The sequence below is a fragment of the Vicugna pacos genome, chromosome 1 (genome assembly GCF_048564905.1).
Source record: "Vicugna pacos chromosome 1, VicPac4, whole genome shotgun sequence".
NCBI classification, from domain to species: Eukaryota; Metazoa; Chordata; class Mammalia; order Artiodactyla; family Camelidae; genus Vicugna; species Vicugna pacos.
Genome location: NC_132987.1, coordinates 20320258 through 20338421, shown reverse-complemented (window position 1 = coordinate 20338421; position 18164 = coordinate 20320258). Strand labels below are relative to the sequence as shown.

General features: G+C 33.7%; 1 protein-coding gene across 3 annotated transcripts in view; it reads right to left on the bottom strand.

Moving 5' to 3' along the window:
• The window catches only part of RASA2 (RAS p21 protein activator 2), a 111436-nt gene that overhangs the window by 61036 nt on the left and 32236 nt on the right, over positions 1-18164 (bottom strand). For 2 of the 3 annotated variants that reach the window (XM_072958409.1, XM_072958420.1), the window contains exons 4-5: positions 11412-11506; positions 1749-1825 (exon numbers count right to left, since the gene is read on the bottom strand). In XM_072958409.1, the coding sequence (XP_072814510.1) occupies positions 1749-1825; positions 11412-11506 (172 nt within the window). Of the gene's footprint in view, positions 1-1748; positions 1826-11411; positions 11507-13638; positions 13728-18164 lie in introns of those variants that run through there. The other variant, XM_072958422.1, reaches the window with a different exon arrangement.

Genomic DNA, 18164 nt, shown 5'->3' with positions numbered 1-18164 from the left:
AGAGGGGACTGACTGATCCCTTTTCATATAGCTTTGACTTCTGAAGTCATGCTGATATTCTGCATATTCAAAAAATAAAAGTAAACCAACAAGGACAGGAGAAAATAACGATAAACTAAATGCAAACAAACCAAATCAATCCACCTAACTATATTTCATAACACAACATAATGAAACTGAGCAGAGGAGAGAGCAGAAGAAGGCAGACCAATCCAAATACTTTCGTTATATGCTCTCAGTCGAGGGGAAAAAACTGCAAACAAATCTTAAATTGCTTTTAGTAGGTAAATCCAAACTGAGGAAGATTCAAAAATAACTGGCCTATATTCTTCAAAAATCTCAATACCATAAAAGACAAAGAAAAAGCTAACAACTGTTACAGGTTAAGGCGATTAAAGAGACATGACAACTAAACATAATACATGGGGGCGGAGGGTGTAGCTCAAGCGGTAGAGCACATGCTTGGCATGCACAAGGTTCTGGGTTCAATTTCCGGCATCTCCTCTAAAAATAATTACATAAACTTAATTACCTCCCCCTGCCAAAAAAAAAAAATTAAAAAAAAATAATACATTATCTTGGACTATATTCTTTCTTGGAGAGAAAAAGAATGTCTTCAAGGACATTACTGGGACAGTTGACAAAAGTGAAATATAGTAACTGTACATTAAAGTATTGAAATATTAAAACTATAGATTATACTTTTATTGTAACAATGTTAAGTTTCCTGAATTTGATAATTGTACTAGAGTATATTTAAGTATTGTGTTCAAGAGACTATCCTTATTCTTAGGAAGTACACACTGATATATTAAGGGTCATGATACATGTAACTTTCTTTAAAAGAGTTCAGAAAAGGTTAAGTAAGTAATATTAAACATAGTATTTTGTGTGTGTGTGCATAAGCACATAAGTATAAATATATACATTTATGAGAGAGATACCTCAAAGGAGCCGGGGTATTCATAATTAGGAGAATAAATTATAGTCTGGAGCAGCAACCGGAGAGTAATAATGAGGCTAGTCCTTAGTATACTGACTCCTACTCTGAGGTATATGGCTACGGTAGAATACACAGCCTCAGACTTAGAAGGCAGAAGAGGAAAGTGTACTTCAGGGGATGTCCAGATATCAGTTAAGAAAAAGATAGAGGAAACATTCAGAAGTCAAGGATGTCCCAGTAGTTTGCTGATAACACAGAGGAAGGGTTTGGGTGGGAGGGAAAAGGCAGGGGATTGGGCTGGATCAGATTTCCCAAACAGTTAGAAGATTAGAATCTGGGTGATAAAAAACGAGAGCAAAAGAGGCAAAAGGGAATTCACAGTAGGTGAGAACCAATACTGGTAATCTCAAGGTGCACATTTAGTTTTAGCCCCAAGGTCCCTAATGCTGCTGTATCTGTTGTATGCATCAGTTTCTGGAGGCTCTCTACTAGGACTCCTTTCCAACTCCTTCCTGCCAGGTAGTTTCACATGTTTGTGTGTGATCCTATAACAACACCCTACACCTATCATTTAACCCACATTAAACAAATATTGGTTGAATGAATTAATGACTCATCATACATAACCTGAGAAGACTAGATGCAAGAAAATAGATGGGAAATCAATTTAACAAAGGAATGGCATAGCAGAGTTCATTTCTGAAAAAAGTTTCTGAAGTATTTAAAATAGGAGTTGGCTTAAGATTCAAAGACTACAAAATGGAGCATTATTTCTAGTTGATTTTGGTAAAAGAAATATGCTTACTGTACAACAAGCTGTTGGCACACAGTTCCATTTTCTGTTATCAGTTCATTCAGTTTTAATTCAAGGTGAACTTTACCCTATAATGACAAAAAAAATTTATAAACTGAGAAGTCTATTTTATTGACAAAGTATTAATGAAACGTATGCACTTTTTCAAATGGTAGCCATAATGTTCAGTTATCCACTAACTAAATATTAGTGATCCATACGTAGCACATGCTTTTCCCACACTGAGTACTTGTTAAACAACTAATAATCAACAATGTAGACCAAAATCTGAAAGATAAGCAAATGTTCACATCAAACACAGATTCAAATCTAAGAATTTTATGTCCACTTCAACAAATATTTATCTCAATTATCATGGATTGAAAAGAAAGATAACAGTTATGTCTTAGGAAATTGTGAATTTAACAAATTACAAGATGTAGGCTGTTTTTTCCAGAAAATATAAATCATCTATGAGTATACAGGTAGTATCATTAAAAGACAGAGAAATCATACAATTCTAAAACAAGAAAACTAAAACTAAGTTAAAGCTAATAAGATTCAATTTGTCAACACTTACTTGTCTCAAATAATAAAGACTGATGGACAATCTACTATATTTTAGGAGGCACTGTGGGAGTGCATAGGAATCCACAGATATCTAAGACACACTTACTGCTTATAAGAACTCAATTTCTAGTTGAGGAAATAATAAATAAAAGGTAATATATGGCTAAGAGCACTGATGAAAAAAATGGGACACTGAAAATGAAAATAAAGGAGTATATTTTCTTAAACAGCTTTAACGAATGGATTTTTAAAACATTCAGTAGTATAAGTTTAAAGCAAATAAATTATCAACTTCCCAAGAAACAAAGGCTTGGGAACAATATAATCTAGAGCTTCATATTTCTACACTGACACTGGTGATGAGCAATTCTGAACTGGCTAAGAGTCAGTGCTAGATTACCTCCACCCAGTTGACAAGACAAATTCCTACACTGCCAACTGGAGATTTCAGGGGTGTGAAATCTAGGGACTAATGACACAAGTAATTCCATCAGAGGTAGGAAAGTTCATTATACAATCATTGTTACTCTTTGGAACAACCCCTTTCAGACAGTCACAGAAATACAACCTGAATCAGCCTATTTTTAATGGGGATATTTTATACAAGAGTCATTCTGAGATCCACTAACTACAAAGCTCAGGGTTAGATAGACGTGCAATAAATACTAGTGGATCACAACACAAAAGTCTGCATGAGAAAAGCTAAGCTCCAAAAAACAAAGAAGGCATCACTGGTGGTAAAATTAGCAGTTAGGTGGAATTGGAACTATATCAAGCAAATCTTCCATTAAAAATCTAGGCACAAATATTTATAAAATCATATATAATTTATAAAATAAGACTTTCATTAGTCCTGCATTTAATATTTACAATCCCTTACTATTCAAGAGTGACCCTGAGAAGGTCCATAATATGTAGTTACTTAAAATATTACCCAACTAGAATCCTGAATCATACTTGCTGTCACACGAGCATGTGTGTCATGCGACTAGTGAGTGAGTCAAGACAACTGCACCAACATTTGCATCTCAAAACAGCTTTACTTTTAACATACATGTATTTTATGGTAGAAACTGTGTACTACCGAGGTGCTCCCAGCTATTTCTCAGGAAATGTCTAGGATCTACTCTATTTTTAAAATAACAAAAACTGTTAAAATAGGGTAGAAAAAGTATAATAACTTTATTCACAACTAAAAATCATAGCATTACATCAAGTCAAGCTTAGAAATAAAAAGACATTTAATGGGGTTCCACTAGGAATCATTATCACTGAGTCAGAGCCTACCTAATATGTTCATTACTCCCACTGGCTGTTAAACAGAACATTCCTTTGGTATTAGTCAAAAATAGCATAATTATGTATTAACCTGGTCAAGAAAAGAGTGGGGACAGAACAAGCAAACACAAGACACACACTATTAGGGTGGAACATTAAAATTAAAAAGCATTATGAGTTAAATTAAGGAAATTATTTTTTATAAACAGTAAAACACTATCTCATTATATACTTTAATATGGAAATATGTACATGATACTCAATAAAAGAATAGGGTGTACAATACAATGTTAATCTGTAAAAACAAAACATGATATATATATGTGTGTATGTATGTGTGTGTGTATATATATACATATATATATATATACTTCTATGTAAAATTACTACAAGGCCATCTACCAAAACACTGATAGAAGTTACCTTTGGTGGTTAGGATTTCAAATTTTGTCTTTCTGTTCATCTAGATTTTTAAAGGTTCTACTACCAATGTGTTTTACTTTCTAGTAAAGAAAAATGAACAAAAAGTTTTAAAAATTATTTGAATCTACTTTTCAGTGTTAGAAATACAAATTTGAAAATATTTTAGAAAAAGTATTTAGTATTCCTTATACATTCACACAAAAGTTCAGTCTTTCTTACATCTGTCACCATTTTATAAATTTGGATTATAGCAAAACAAGTTTTTTTTGGGGGGGTGGCGAGGAGGTGAGTTCAGCAAAACAATTCCTAGTTTCCCTTGAAGCCAGGGATAGCGGCTCAGGATAGCCGTAAGATATAGTTCTGGCCAATGAGATGTAAACAGAAGTTGCTGGTGGAGCATTCACAGAAGCCTGTTGAAAGGAACTCCCTAACTTCAGCAGCGGCCTGAGAGGCTGAGAAGTATACTCAAAGCTTTCCACAATCTCATGCTGGGCATGATTAAAGCGGGAGTCTGGGTCCTACCAAAATAGAGTAGCTCTGGTAATACCTAGGCTTTCTATTGGAACTTTCGAAGGACTGAAGATTATGTGAGAATAGTAAGGATGAATAACATAGACCAGCCTTTACAAAGACTGAACCCAAGCCTGGAATCAGCCAAATTCCTCACTGGATTAAGGTGATCTGCCTCCAGCCTAACCATATGCCAAACACAAAAGGAAATCTTTTCTGGAGGAAGAAAAAAATATCATTCAGAACTTCAAATTATCTCTAAAATATTTCATATTTCAATGCCCAGCATTCCACCAAAAATTATGGAGCATGCCATAACACCAAATCCCCTTCCCCTCCAGGAGAAACTGACAAAGAGCAGCAGATTTCTAGGAGACACAGATGTTGAAGTTAACTGACAACTGACAGTTTGTTTTTTGTTTTTTGTTTTTTTGAGATAGAAAACAAAATTAAAAACCCAGCCAATCCTTGGAAACGATAAAATATGTCAAATAAAAAATTCAGAATTAAAGGAGGGAGGGTATAGCTCAAGTGGTAGTTTATGCTTAGCAAGCACAAGGTCCTGAGTTCAATCCCCAGTACCTTCTCTAAAAATAAATAAATCTAATTACTTCCTCCCCTCAAAATAAAAATAAATAAATAAATAAATAAAATTAAAAAGAAAGGAGTTTAAAAAATTTAGAATTGAGCAATAAAATAACCAAAATGAGTGTGTATTTAACAGCCGATTAGCTACAGCTGAAAAGAGGACTGGTGAAATAGGAGACAGATTAGTCAGAGAGGGAAAGAGCGTAAGAGACACATGAGACATAGTAAAATGGTCTATTATTCATGTAACTGAAGTTCGAGAAGAAAGGAGAAAGAAAGACCAGGGGAAAAAGATGAGGAGATAATTGCCTGGAATTTTCCTAAACTGAAAAAAGACATTAAGGCACAGTAGTCAAGAGCCCCTAGGAACACCCAACTATGATAAATATAAAGAAAGCCACAAGTAGGCACAGCATAGTAAAACTGAGAACAGAAGATAAAGAGAAAATCCTAAAGGCAACTAGAGAAAAACAGACATTATTGCCAAGAAGTAACTGTTAAGACACTGACAAGGAACTATATTTGGCGATAAACATGCAAGGTGATTTGGTCCACAACTGCTTTCTTATTATCCAACCTCCTAAGGTAGGTTCAGTGACAAAACAGTGTACCTATTTTATATATGTCAGAAAAATAATGGAAAATCAAATATCGGACACTATATTCTATAAGTTAAAAATAAACCAAATTCTTGGAAGGTATTATTCTCTCTATATTTCATATCATTAATGATATTAGGTTAACATATACAATTATATCACATTAATTTGTATTAGGCAGCATATTTAGGAACTTCTATTTCTCTGGTACTGTCTGAAGATTTATGTGCTAACTTGATTTCAGTTACTTTTATAAAAATTTCACATAGAAAAGGCTGTAATTATTTTAACTTTATATTGTGTATATTCTTGGTACCATAAAGAAGATATCATGTGAACTGATGCATAAAATTTGAGAAATTTGGATGAACATAGGTATCTGGGCAAAACACGATGCACGCACTTAAAAACCTCATGAGTCTAGATGACACAAATGAACTTATTTACAAAACAGAAACAGACTCACAGACATAGAAAACAAACTTACAGTAATTGAAGGGGAAAGGGAAGGGAGGGATAAATTAGGAGTCTGGGATTAGCACATACAAACTTCTGCATACAAAATAGATAAACAACAAGGTCCTACTGTATAGCACAGGGAATTCTATTCAATAGCTTGTAATAACATAATGAAAAAGAATATGAAAAAGAATATATACATATAACTGAATCACTATGCTGTACACCAGAATCAAATACAACATTGTACATTAACTGTACTTCAATTTAAAAAAAACACCCCATGAGTCTAAACATCTTTTCACTTTTTAATCACAAAACAGTAAATTTTACCAACCATTCCACATAAAAGAACTCAGTATATTTCAACTGGTAAAATTTTTTCTTCACATGAAGCTCATTTCCAGATTTCTAACAGATGTTTTTATATATAGTAATTAACTCTGCAAATCATTTTGGACAGAACTGCCTATCAGTTGGAAAAATAAAAGTTTTACTTAATATCTGTTTATGTATGGATTTGTTTTCTCTTTAAAGAAGTATTTATTATGATCTAGAATGATGCATTCCTTTACTATTTCATATTTACAGATTTACAAATGAAGTTTTTTAAAATAAATCTGTAACAGTGAATTATACCTTTATACTCATTATGTCTTAATTGGGCATGTAAAAAAAACCTGACATATGCATTATTAGCTATCTTCACTGCATTTTTAAATGCTTGTTTTAAATAAGCAGGACAGAGGCCATATACCCCCCCCAAATAAAATTCAATGAAACCATCAGCAACTTATGGCATGATCCAGAAATTCAAGATAAGCTTGTTGGTAAAGACTTATTGACTAAGTAATTACATCAAAAGGATGTGACTGAGTGCATCTGGATTTACTGCTTGTACAAGTTGTGTGAGATAAACACCCTTAATTAATGAGAGCACCAAAAAAAAAATTTCTCCATATGAGAGATTAAGTTTAATTGTTTTATGTAAAGGTATGCTCTTTAACATAGGACCTAAAAAAGAAAAATAAAGAAAGGAAATATATTTCCAGTTTGTTGATAGTTCCAGGACCAAACAGCTAAAAGCATGGCTGCAAATCACTTAAGGCAAAAGAGGATTTATAGGAAGGGGCACCAACACAACCCATATTAACTTCATTTACATGGAAAATAACATGGAGAAAGAACACTAAGTGAAGCAGGATGATAACTAGGATCAGAAATTAAGGAAGTTCTTTAAAAAGGAGGGAGTGGTCAACAGTATCAAAACTGCTGGAAGATCATTTAAGAGGAGGACAAAAAAAGGTCCTCTAGACTTAGTAACAGTGCCATGGGTAACATTAGTGAGAGCCGTCTGTGTCCTCCCTCCAACCCACTGTGGGGTCTGAAGGCAGATTCAGTGGGTTGAGAAAAGAATAGTTCAAACCACAGGGAAACACTGCAAAACAAAAAAAGAAAAGAAAGTGTAGAAAAATGCACTCACAAATATTAATATTGTCTTGAATGTTTGAAAAGAAAACTGAAAATGATTAACATTAACAGCAATAATAAAGGATCTGAGAAACAATTCAAGGTAAGTAGTTAGTGTTCTTAGCAGTTTTTGAGTTGTTTTGGTATAAAACCCATCTTACTACTATGGGATCTTTTCATTTGTGGGTTAAATTAAGTTTCCACACGTTTCTTCCCTAAGAACTCCAGAGCTGAAGGGAATTCTATATATTGAAGTTCTCATGTAACAGTTGAAGATCCTCAGACAACAATAGTTTAACAACTCTTCTGGGTACAAATGCCAAATAGAACTAGGAAATCAAACATTTTCCCCTCTGAAGTAGAGGTATCAGTCATTTCCTCTACCTAAACCCCTTGGTGTTAGGGGACATGCCTATACAAAGCCCCAAAACCTTACTCCTCAATCATAACAAATTACATTGCACTGGGCATCTGACTCAAGTTTGGCCAAATCTCTCTAAATTGTGGCAGAGAACTGAGTCAGATCTTAAGAGAGGGAGGAAGCTGTGTGGTCAAGTAGACTCAAAGATTGATGTGGCATTTTTTAGCTCTCAACAACAGACTAGAGCAGATTTACAGAGAGAAGTAAAAGGGAGAGACATGCCATCTCATCAGACATACAAAAAGAATATAGTGGAATCTCATCATTAATGCTTTTTTTTCCCTTTCACTTTGCAAAGTGAATAGTTATTAAAATTAGATGGGAAACTAGAGAGAAACATTAACTATTCACTTCACAAAAGAAGAGGGAAAGGGAAAAAACACAAAACAGTGAGCTCATATACTCAACGAGCACATGAGTAGGGAGAAATGAATCGGTGGGTGTCACTTCCCTTGTGCCCTCTGCACTATCTACTGCTGCGCTGAGTGAAAGTCTATACTTTAAAGATACGATATATACTTTTCACTCACCATGGTGCCAAATGCACACCAACTATTTTGTGCAGTGGTTAACCAAAAGCAAACAAACCATCCAATATTTTAGTGTAGTTTTTGAAAAATCAGAGTCCTTTCAAAAATAATTTTGACTGTGTGAACTGTATCTAGTCTGTTATAGTAGGAACCTGACCTTCAGTTAAGATGCAAACCCTCTATAAATGCATGACCACTTTCCAGCTCTCACTGGCCTTACTGAAGTTCCTGTAATTATACTCCAAGAAGTTCCCTAGGAACTTTCTAATGTCCTTCCCTTTTTCTGTGAGCTAATTTAGTTATGCTTCTGTGCCTTATACTCAGGTGTTTCCTAAGTGATTCTTCTAATCACTATGTTGAAGCCTTTTTTTATGACCAACAGTACAAAATAGTAAAAGGCAGTAAGCACTGTGGTTAGGAGTTTCAGAATCAGACAAGCTCTCTAACAGAATCACGGCTCCACCAAATAGTTTTATGACCCTGCAGGTGTCATTTAACCTCTACGAATCCATTTTCTGCATCTGTAAAATGGAGGTAATGCTACCTACACCTCATAACACTATTCTGAAGGTTAAGTGAGATAAGTATATTAAGTATTTAGTACTGTGTATGTTATATACTGTTACAATTACTAATAGTAATTATTACATTTCTGCTGAACTCAATCTGTCTCATAGCTTTCTTCTATAGCTCCATCAATTGCTCGTATTTCCATATTTGTGTAAAATTTTATAAAATTTATGCAAGTGAACAAATTTATTAACAACAGGATTTGGATGAATCATGGGCTGCTTTTCTTTTTCAGATTCAAATTTTATTAATACAAAATTAATTTAGTATTCTTAATCAGTTTAGGGGCCAAACAACAATATTCTCAATGGTACCACATCAACGTGAAAAGTGTTATGTACTCTTCCTCCTAAAATTTATTTTAAATAGTGAATAGATCTTACAAATTAAGGATCATTTAAGACAAAAGAGCTATAGAGAGAAGGATATGTATAGTTCAAGTGGTAGAGTGCATGCTTAGCATGCACATGGTCCAGGTTCAAACCCCAGTACCTCCTCTAAAAGTAAGTAAATAAATAAACTTAATTACCTCCCCTCCAAAAGAAAAAAAAAAACCTTAAAAAAAAAAAAGGGCAAAAGAGCTGTAAAGGTTAGTTACTCATGGCCATGAAAATAACTCGTAGCAAATAAAAAATGTCATTGTACCTAACAGTTAAAAGCTATTTATAGATTTTCATATCTCAGACATGACTTTTATGCATACTATCAAAAAGCCTGCTACTCATGACTGATCTCTAATACCATTTCCAATAACTATATAAAGACTATTCTATAGCGATTTCTACCTTCAGAGAGCTGAGTCCCTTAAATCCTTTAGCAGACGACACTGACTGTAAGAAAAAGAATGGACCCTTATAAACTATATCTTGAAATGATCCTCATTTCATTTCAGGCCAAATTCTGAAAGCCTTTCCTTATCTTGCTTTTTTGTTAAAACTATTAAAAAAGAAAAACTAGCACTTCAAAACTTTCATGTCAGCCTTTTGGTAAAGGCATATTAGGGAAATGGGCACCTGACTGAATGGTGGTAAACAGATGTTTTACATCTGTATATATTAACAGCTTTCAAAATACTCTCGAAGGTATTTCACTTCGTTCTCACAACCATGTAAGTCAGTAGGGCAACTTTCATTCCCATTTCATAGAAATGAAACTCAAGGTCAGTAAGATAACCACTTAGGAAAATTAGGACTTAAATTTTCTGACTTCTAGTTTAACATCCTTTCCACTTCATCACATTGCCTCTCACCTGGATCGTTCACCATACAGGATTAACTGGGACAGGAATACAGTTATCACCAAGTGGAAAGAAAAGAATACTAAAATGGAGTAGAGTGGAAAAAAGAGGAAAGTTTCAATTATATGTTGTACTTAAGAAGGGATCTTAGCAAACAAATATTTTTTTTTGACAACTTAATCAAAGAGAATGCTTGAAAGGTTATGAGGAAATAGAGACACAGGCCCTTTATTTGCAAATATCTGTGGGTGTGCGTGCAGGACTTTTTTCTTGTCTTAAACTTCTGTTTGAGTCACAGCGGCAAATTATTACTTCCTTTAGAGAGGAAGAATTCTGCTTGCAGTGGTGCCCTCGGGAAATGGTTTCACAATCCTTACCATATTTTATAAATAAATAGGGCTACAAAAAAAAGGATTCCTTTTAGATAGAAATAACAATTTCTAAGAGCAATTCAGATTTTTCAGAAAGAAAATAAAAAGTTAAACTACATGGTTAAACATACATCTTCACTCACCCATAGAATCTTTCAGACCTCTTATTTTGGCAAGAGGAAAAAAGAGCTTTAAAAAGAGTAATGATATCCTTTCAAATAAAAAAGAGAGGCGAACACCAGGAAGGGTGAGTACGGGAATGAAGGCTCTGCACGGGTATCTAAGGATTCTCCTCAAAGTCCCAAGTTATTAATAAAATACATCTTCTCCCTTAAAACCTTTTCCCTATCTAAGAAAATTGTTAATTTGCTACCATGACTCAAACAAAACTAAAGCACACACACAAAAAGTGTCCTCTTTATATAAGTCCCCAAACACACACATGTGCACATACACATGCGTTCTTCTTGATTTCATATGGCAAGGCATTTCCTTCCCGCTATGTTACCCGGAGGTCTATAATACTGGGTGCCAGAATTTAAAATAAGGTATGATAAGCTCTCTCTCTCTATGAGTTAGTATAATTAGTTCACTTTTTACTCATTCTGCGTGTGACAATCTCTTCTACCACTTAAGCCTTAATATTTACCTGAACCTCTGAATTGGAATCAACAGGCTGTAGTGAAAACCAAGTTTCTTTGCCACTATGGTTACACAAGTCTTCTTTTTTGATGGCTACTTTTCCTATAAAAAAAATAAGTAAAACAATATGAGGAAACATATTTTGTATAATCATTAGCACTGTTACATATAATATTTGTAGAAAACATTTTAAAATAATTTACATCTGCTGATATTTTAAAAATCCATTTTTATAAAGCATTTTTCTACATTCTAAAGAATAAAAAAGTGCCTCACTTCCCTATAACCCCTTGACAGGTCCTTCTCTGGGTCATTTTGAATCAGGAGATTAGACCAAAACTCAATTGTATTTATATGCAACTGCATTTTTTAGTACTTACTCAGATTCATGTTTTCACCCAGAGTACATTCAGTGTAAAAAGCAATGCACCACAATAGTGCAAATTAATCCCCAACTTCTTTAACACTATGCATAAAGCATATGTTCGGTCTGAGCAGATATATCTGCATTTAATAAGAGTGTATAAGCTCCCCTAAGAGAAAAGTAAATCAACATCATATGTCACTAATAATATTGAAAACTGACTTGAGACTTATGAGATTAAAATAATTTTATTAAAAATTTCCTTTTATCTAAACATTGTAAACACTGCTTACATTGCTTCAATGCATACCACAAAAAAAAAAAAAAATCAAAGCACTTCCCCAAAGAGTTTCTATTTCTCAGAGAAGGATACAGTACAATGAACAAAGAAGTATGAGAGGAAGAAACAGAAATGTTCTTATTATAATGAAGTATTTGCCATGTTGGTACAAAGCATTTCCTTCCTCAATTCAAGTTTTAAGAAGTAGACAGAGTTTTGCATATGACCGACAATTTATTACAAGATTCAACACAAAAGCTTTAACAAAGGATAAATGCTAAAGTAAAAAATCAGTTCACTTTCTTTTATCAAGTAAGAATTTTCATTTTAAGTGCCGTAATCATACCTCATACCTTTTCACTTATGAACTATCTTGGTCTTTAAGCTCAACATTGGAAAACGTTTAGGGAACAGTAAAAAAACAAAAACTTTCTGTCAAAATACATCAATTTTTGTTTAAGGTCACAAAGCCAGTTAATGATGGAGTCATGACTGTAATTCAGGTCTCTGATACTCTAGCGAAATTCTCTTACTTCGTATCATTCTGAACCAGAGGAAAGCAAAACAAGTTAACCAGTCTACTAAGAAAACTGTAGTTTAACTGTTTGAGCCTAGACTCCCCTGAAAACTAAAATAATAAGAAAATACACATTAGAAAGTTAAATACATATATTTTCATTTTAATATAATTAGGATCCTCATTGGAAATGGAATTTTATCCTTTTTTTTTCAAAGATGAGAATTTTTAATGGTACAAGCAAGTTGAAAAAATTAATTTAACCCTACAAATTCTGTACCAACAAGACATCCTGCGCCCAGGATTTGACTTAACGGAAAAAAAGGTCCACAAAAAAATGTGTCCATCCATGTTTATAGCAGTTTTTAAAGTTCACTTCTATGACTGGTGTATAATAGTCACCAACACTGTTTTGAGAAATGAGGCCTAATGAATATTCTAATATTCATTAAACATTCCGCTCAGTTACCATATTCTTTCACCACTAAGAAGACATAACCCAAGCATTTGCTGAATATAGAAAAAGGTCATCATTTCGTGATGTGTTCTAAGAATTCCAATATTTTTTTGTTTTGTTTTGTTCATTTATTCTTTTTATCCTTTCTTTTTTTTTTTTTTTTTTTAGCACTTTTAGTATCTCTGCCATCTCTTCTTGTTTAGACTACAGGAATCTTGGACCAGTTCTTGGACCAGAGAATTGAGTTCCTTCCTCAAACGCACATTGACCCTCATCATTTTTCTGCACGTATCAGTGAGGCTAAGTATATTGAATAAATCTCTGTTGAGCCTGGCATGCTCTACAGATTTCTCCATGCCAGCATTCTCCTTTTTAGCAGCACCAATCTTGTCAATAAGTTGGCATTTCTCCTCAATCAATGCAGCCAGCGTTTTTGCCAACTTCTGTTTGTGTTTTCCATAAAGTCGACTTCTACAAAACTGAGCAAGTCTGAAAGTACATAAGACACCCAACAGGAAGCTGATGACAGGCAGACATGCCACTGTCTGCCCTTCTAGGGTCTGGAAAGTGAACCATGAACTCAGGCCACTGGGCAGCAGCAACACCACAAACTCACTCAGCTTCCCAAAGAAGAGCCTTAAGCCAAGCTCCACAAAGGATGGCAGCCCCTCCATGGCACTGATCCACCACAGGGCTCTGCCCAGTTACCATGGATACACCGGCCACAACAAGCCCCGGGGAACACACCAACATTCTACCTGGAACCCAACCAGCAACTGACATCCTGGATTGGTCAGGTATCTTGTCAGTGTTGGGAGAGGGGCTGTGTCAGAGAAGAGGTTTGTCATGAAAATGTGATTCTCTCCATTAGGGTCTAATTGTAACTTTTTCTTCCCTCTTTCCTTTTGTGTTGATCTCAATACAGAATACAAATGGTGTGAAGTGTGTCCATGTGAAAGTTATGGTTTCACATGTCTTTAAAATTCCTAAAACCTGACACTATCTGAAGAACCACTGTAGGAATTATGTTAGAATCATAGCCATTAACACAGAATATACACCTCTGTCCCATTTCTACTGAAACACACACACTCACATCATGGATCCATCAGATTCGTGGGGGCTGAATTTCATGGAAAGGAAATCAACTGCAGTGTACAATTTTTTTTGTTTATTTAGTTATAGTCAGTTTACAAAGCTGTGTCAATGCTTGTATACACTTTCATGTCTGTCTCTTTTGCTCTCAGTACTGTTTTTAGAGCTACATGCCTGTTTTTATATGAATATGCCATTCATTCTGTTCATAGGGTGGAATATGCCTTTCATTCATTCTGTTGGAAGGCTGGTAAGAGTATATCACAAACTATTAATCCATTCTCTTAATAACAGACATTTGAGTTAGTTCAAGTTTTGTTATCATGAATCAATATTTTTGAATATTTATGCACACATCCTTTTCTAAATCTCTGATGGAATTTTATTCTTATATAAAGCTTTTCTTTCCTCTTTTCCTCTCTTTTTGAGAGAAAAAGACACTATATCTTAGGATAATATAGCACAGTAAAAGACCTTGAAAACCTTAATTTTACAATTTCCTATCTTTTTGTAGTAATGGTTTCTAGGTCTCAAGTTTTTAATTACTCCATAATCAAGTTTTTGTACTAACTGTTCCTGGCATATAAAGACGTTTAATACGAAAAACTTTGCCCATATTGATAACAGTTACAACTTCCAGGAAGGGGACTGGGAGGTGGGAGTCAGTGGTCAAAATTAATTATCTGTAATACTATAATTTAAATTTTCTTACAAAAAGAAAAATACCCATATATTACCATATATGGAAGGTAATATCCATGTATTACCTATACAATTAAAAATAAAAAAACAAAAAGCTCTCAAAGCTATTCAACCAGTTCACATTCTCAGCTCTTCTTATGTTTGAAAGATAGTTCTCTCAAATTTAACTCAAATTACATTCCCAGAAAATGCTATGGCACTGTTTAACCTACAACAGAGCAACTCAGAGTCATAGAATAATTAAGGGAACTCAATTTCCAGCAGCTTGAAATTAAAAACAACAACAACAGCAACAAACACCCCCTAATCTTATGAGTTAATGACAAAAGAAAATATGTTAAACTAAAAAATGCAAAAATTTATAAGTGAAAATATCAAGACCATTTTCCAACTATTTTTTTCTTTTTTGTTTGGTTTCTTTCTTTTTTTTTTTTTGCTTTTTCTTCTTTTTCAACTTTAAAAACTATGCACATACTGTGTTTACTTTAATAATTCCTATTTGTAAAAGGAAAAATAATTTCTGCTAAGTGAAGAAGTTTTATTTCCTAATAAGAATAAACTTATTTTTTTAAAAGTTTCCATACCAAGTTATTGCCTTCTGATACCACTCTACAAAGAATTGATTTTTACTTAAATTAAAATTTTTACTTTAAAAATAAACAAAAAATGAAACAAGGGCAACTTTTACAAATCATAATTATAAACCTCAATTAAAGCCTTTTCGAGAAACACTAAATGATGACTACGTGTAAATAAGACAATGAAAATTACAAAATATTTTCTTAAAAAGTCATGATAATCAAAGATACACACTCTTTCAAGGGTCACTAATAACAGCCAACAGCCTCTATGAAATCTTTATCCTACTCTCTCTCTAGTTATTAAAAGATCTCCTTGCCTTCTGAGATATTGCTCTCTCCTATCTCTCTTCTGACCTTTCTGAAACACTTATCAATCTTCACTGAAGCCTCATTTTCCCTGCAACCCTCCTTAACTGCTTCCAGGGCAATTTCATTCATTTTGGTAGAGGCTTCAAGTATCACTCAATGCTAATGACTCTCAGATCCACATCTCCACATCTCCACATCAAGTCCAGATCTCTTCCCTAAACTTCAGATCTGTTTTTCCAACATTCAACCAACATGTCCACCAAGATAGAGCCCAGGTAATACAACAAGTTTAACTTGTCTGAAGCCAAAGACATCCTCTCCCCGTCCCATCCCCCACTCAAAACTGAATGCTCTTTTTCACAGTTTATTGCAGTTAATGAATAAGAGCCACAGACAACAAGACCATTTTTAACTCCTTCTCTTCTTATATCCCCTGTATCTCCTTAGTCCCTAAATCCTATTTGAAGGCTACTCCTGTGAGGCACATGCCATCATTTACATTTCCACAGCCATTACCCTTCATCTCATTTGAAAACAGCCTCCTTGATGAAACTCCCTGCCATTAACCTCTTGCTATTCTAAACCATAAACTATAGATTACATATTTAAAGTATGTGTATGTATACCTAAAAAAAAACTGTGTGTGTTTATATATAGTTATATATAATTACACATATATACTTTAACTATGTATTTCTAGAGACACTGAGTTTGTAGTTTGAGATTTATTGCTTAGGCCACAGAAAGTTGTTAAACTACAAACGTCTATTTGTATATATAGTTATATATAACTTCCAAAAGCCTCCTCATTCTAAAAAGGCTCAGTACTACTGTCTATAGGATAAAGTCCAATTCCTTAGCACAGCTTTTAGGGTCACCACAACTTGGCCCAATTTGTATTTCCAGATTCACCTGCTACCACACTGCTCTGAAGTAATTTATACACTCTAGCACATACACCACAAAGATTCACTTTTTCTTCTCTGCTTCTGCTAATCCCTGTTATCTTGAAACTCAGGGTAGTCTCTGTTCTCTGCTAATCCTCCACCAAACAAAATTAACTCTTCTTTCCTCTGTGCTCCCAAGTACTTTGTTCCTACCAGCACAGACCCTATTAAATACATTAGTATTAGCGTACACATCTGCCTCCCTGATAGCCTGGGAGCAACTTGAATCTTATTCATCTTAATATTCCCATCTTTCGTATGCTACAGAAGTGTTTGTAAATGTTCGTTTAACTGAATTGAGGATAGAGCCTCAAGGGTAATCCATAATTAAACGTCTGCTAGAAAGAGAAAAGTCCACATATAAGTAAAGAAGTCAGAAGAAAGACAACTAGGAAAATGCAGTGACATTAAACTGTCTTTTCTTTGGCTTTCAGTAAACTGAATAAACAGTTCAGGGAGTCTAATGTGACACAGAGGCAGAAGACGATTGAAAACTATGAAAATGCCTTTTGTGATAGAGAAAAAGTATTTGTTATGTACACAGCTGACAAAAGTTAACATATTTAATAAATACAGATGTATAGGAATAAATAAAAGATAAAATTCCATCCAAAAGAAAAACAGACAAAAGAATTAACAACTAATTCATAGAAGAAAAATGTAAAAGACCAATAAACATTTGAAAAATTCCTCAAATTCACTAATAATCAGAAAACATTAAGTTGGAAAAAGAAAATACTACTTTCACCTATCAAATGGAAAAAAAATTTCAATGATAATATTCAAGAATCACCAGGGCATGATGATGATTATGCCCATGCTATGCTGGGGGGAATGTAAATTAGTACAATATTTCTGGGAGCCAATGTAAAAATACATACAGGAGAAGCTTAAAAATATTCAAACCCTTATACTCAGCATTTTCACTTCTAGGAATTTATCCTAAAAAAAGAGACATGCAAAAGTTTATGCAGAAGGATATTCATAGCAACACCATTTAGAGTATTAAAAATCTGGAAACATCAATGTCCACCAAGAAAGGAGTGACAAAGGAGTGATAAAGTCATATATTTCTAAAAAAGAATATTAAAAAACAAATTATTTTTGAAAAATATTTAATGAAAGAATCATTAGATAATATTAAGTGAAAAAGGAGTGACAAAGGAGTGATAAAGTCATATATTTCTAAAAAAGGATATTAAAAAACAAATTATTTTTGAAAAATATTTAATGACATGGGAAAAGAATCATTAGATAATACTACGTGAAAAAGGAAAAAACTGAATAAATAGTACAATATAACAATACAAATGCATGAAATAAAGAATGGGAAGAAATACACAAATTATTAACTGTAACTATTCCTGTGCAAAGTCACTATCAGTCCCTAAGAACACAAAGTAATTTTATAATTAAGAAAAAATATGATTGTCTTTAAAAGGTTATTTTATTTGCTCTTAAGTGATTTTGACAAATTTCAATTGTTAGAAAAACGTAGAAGCCAGATT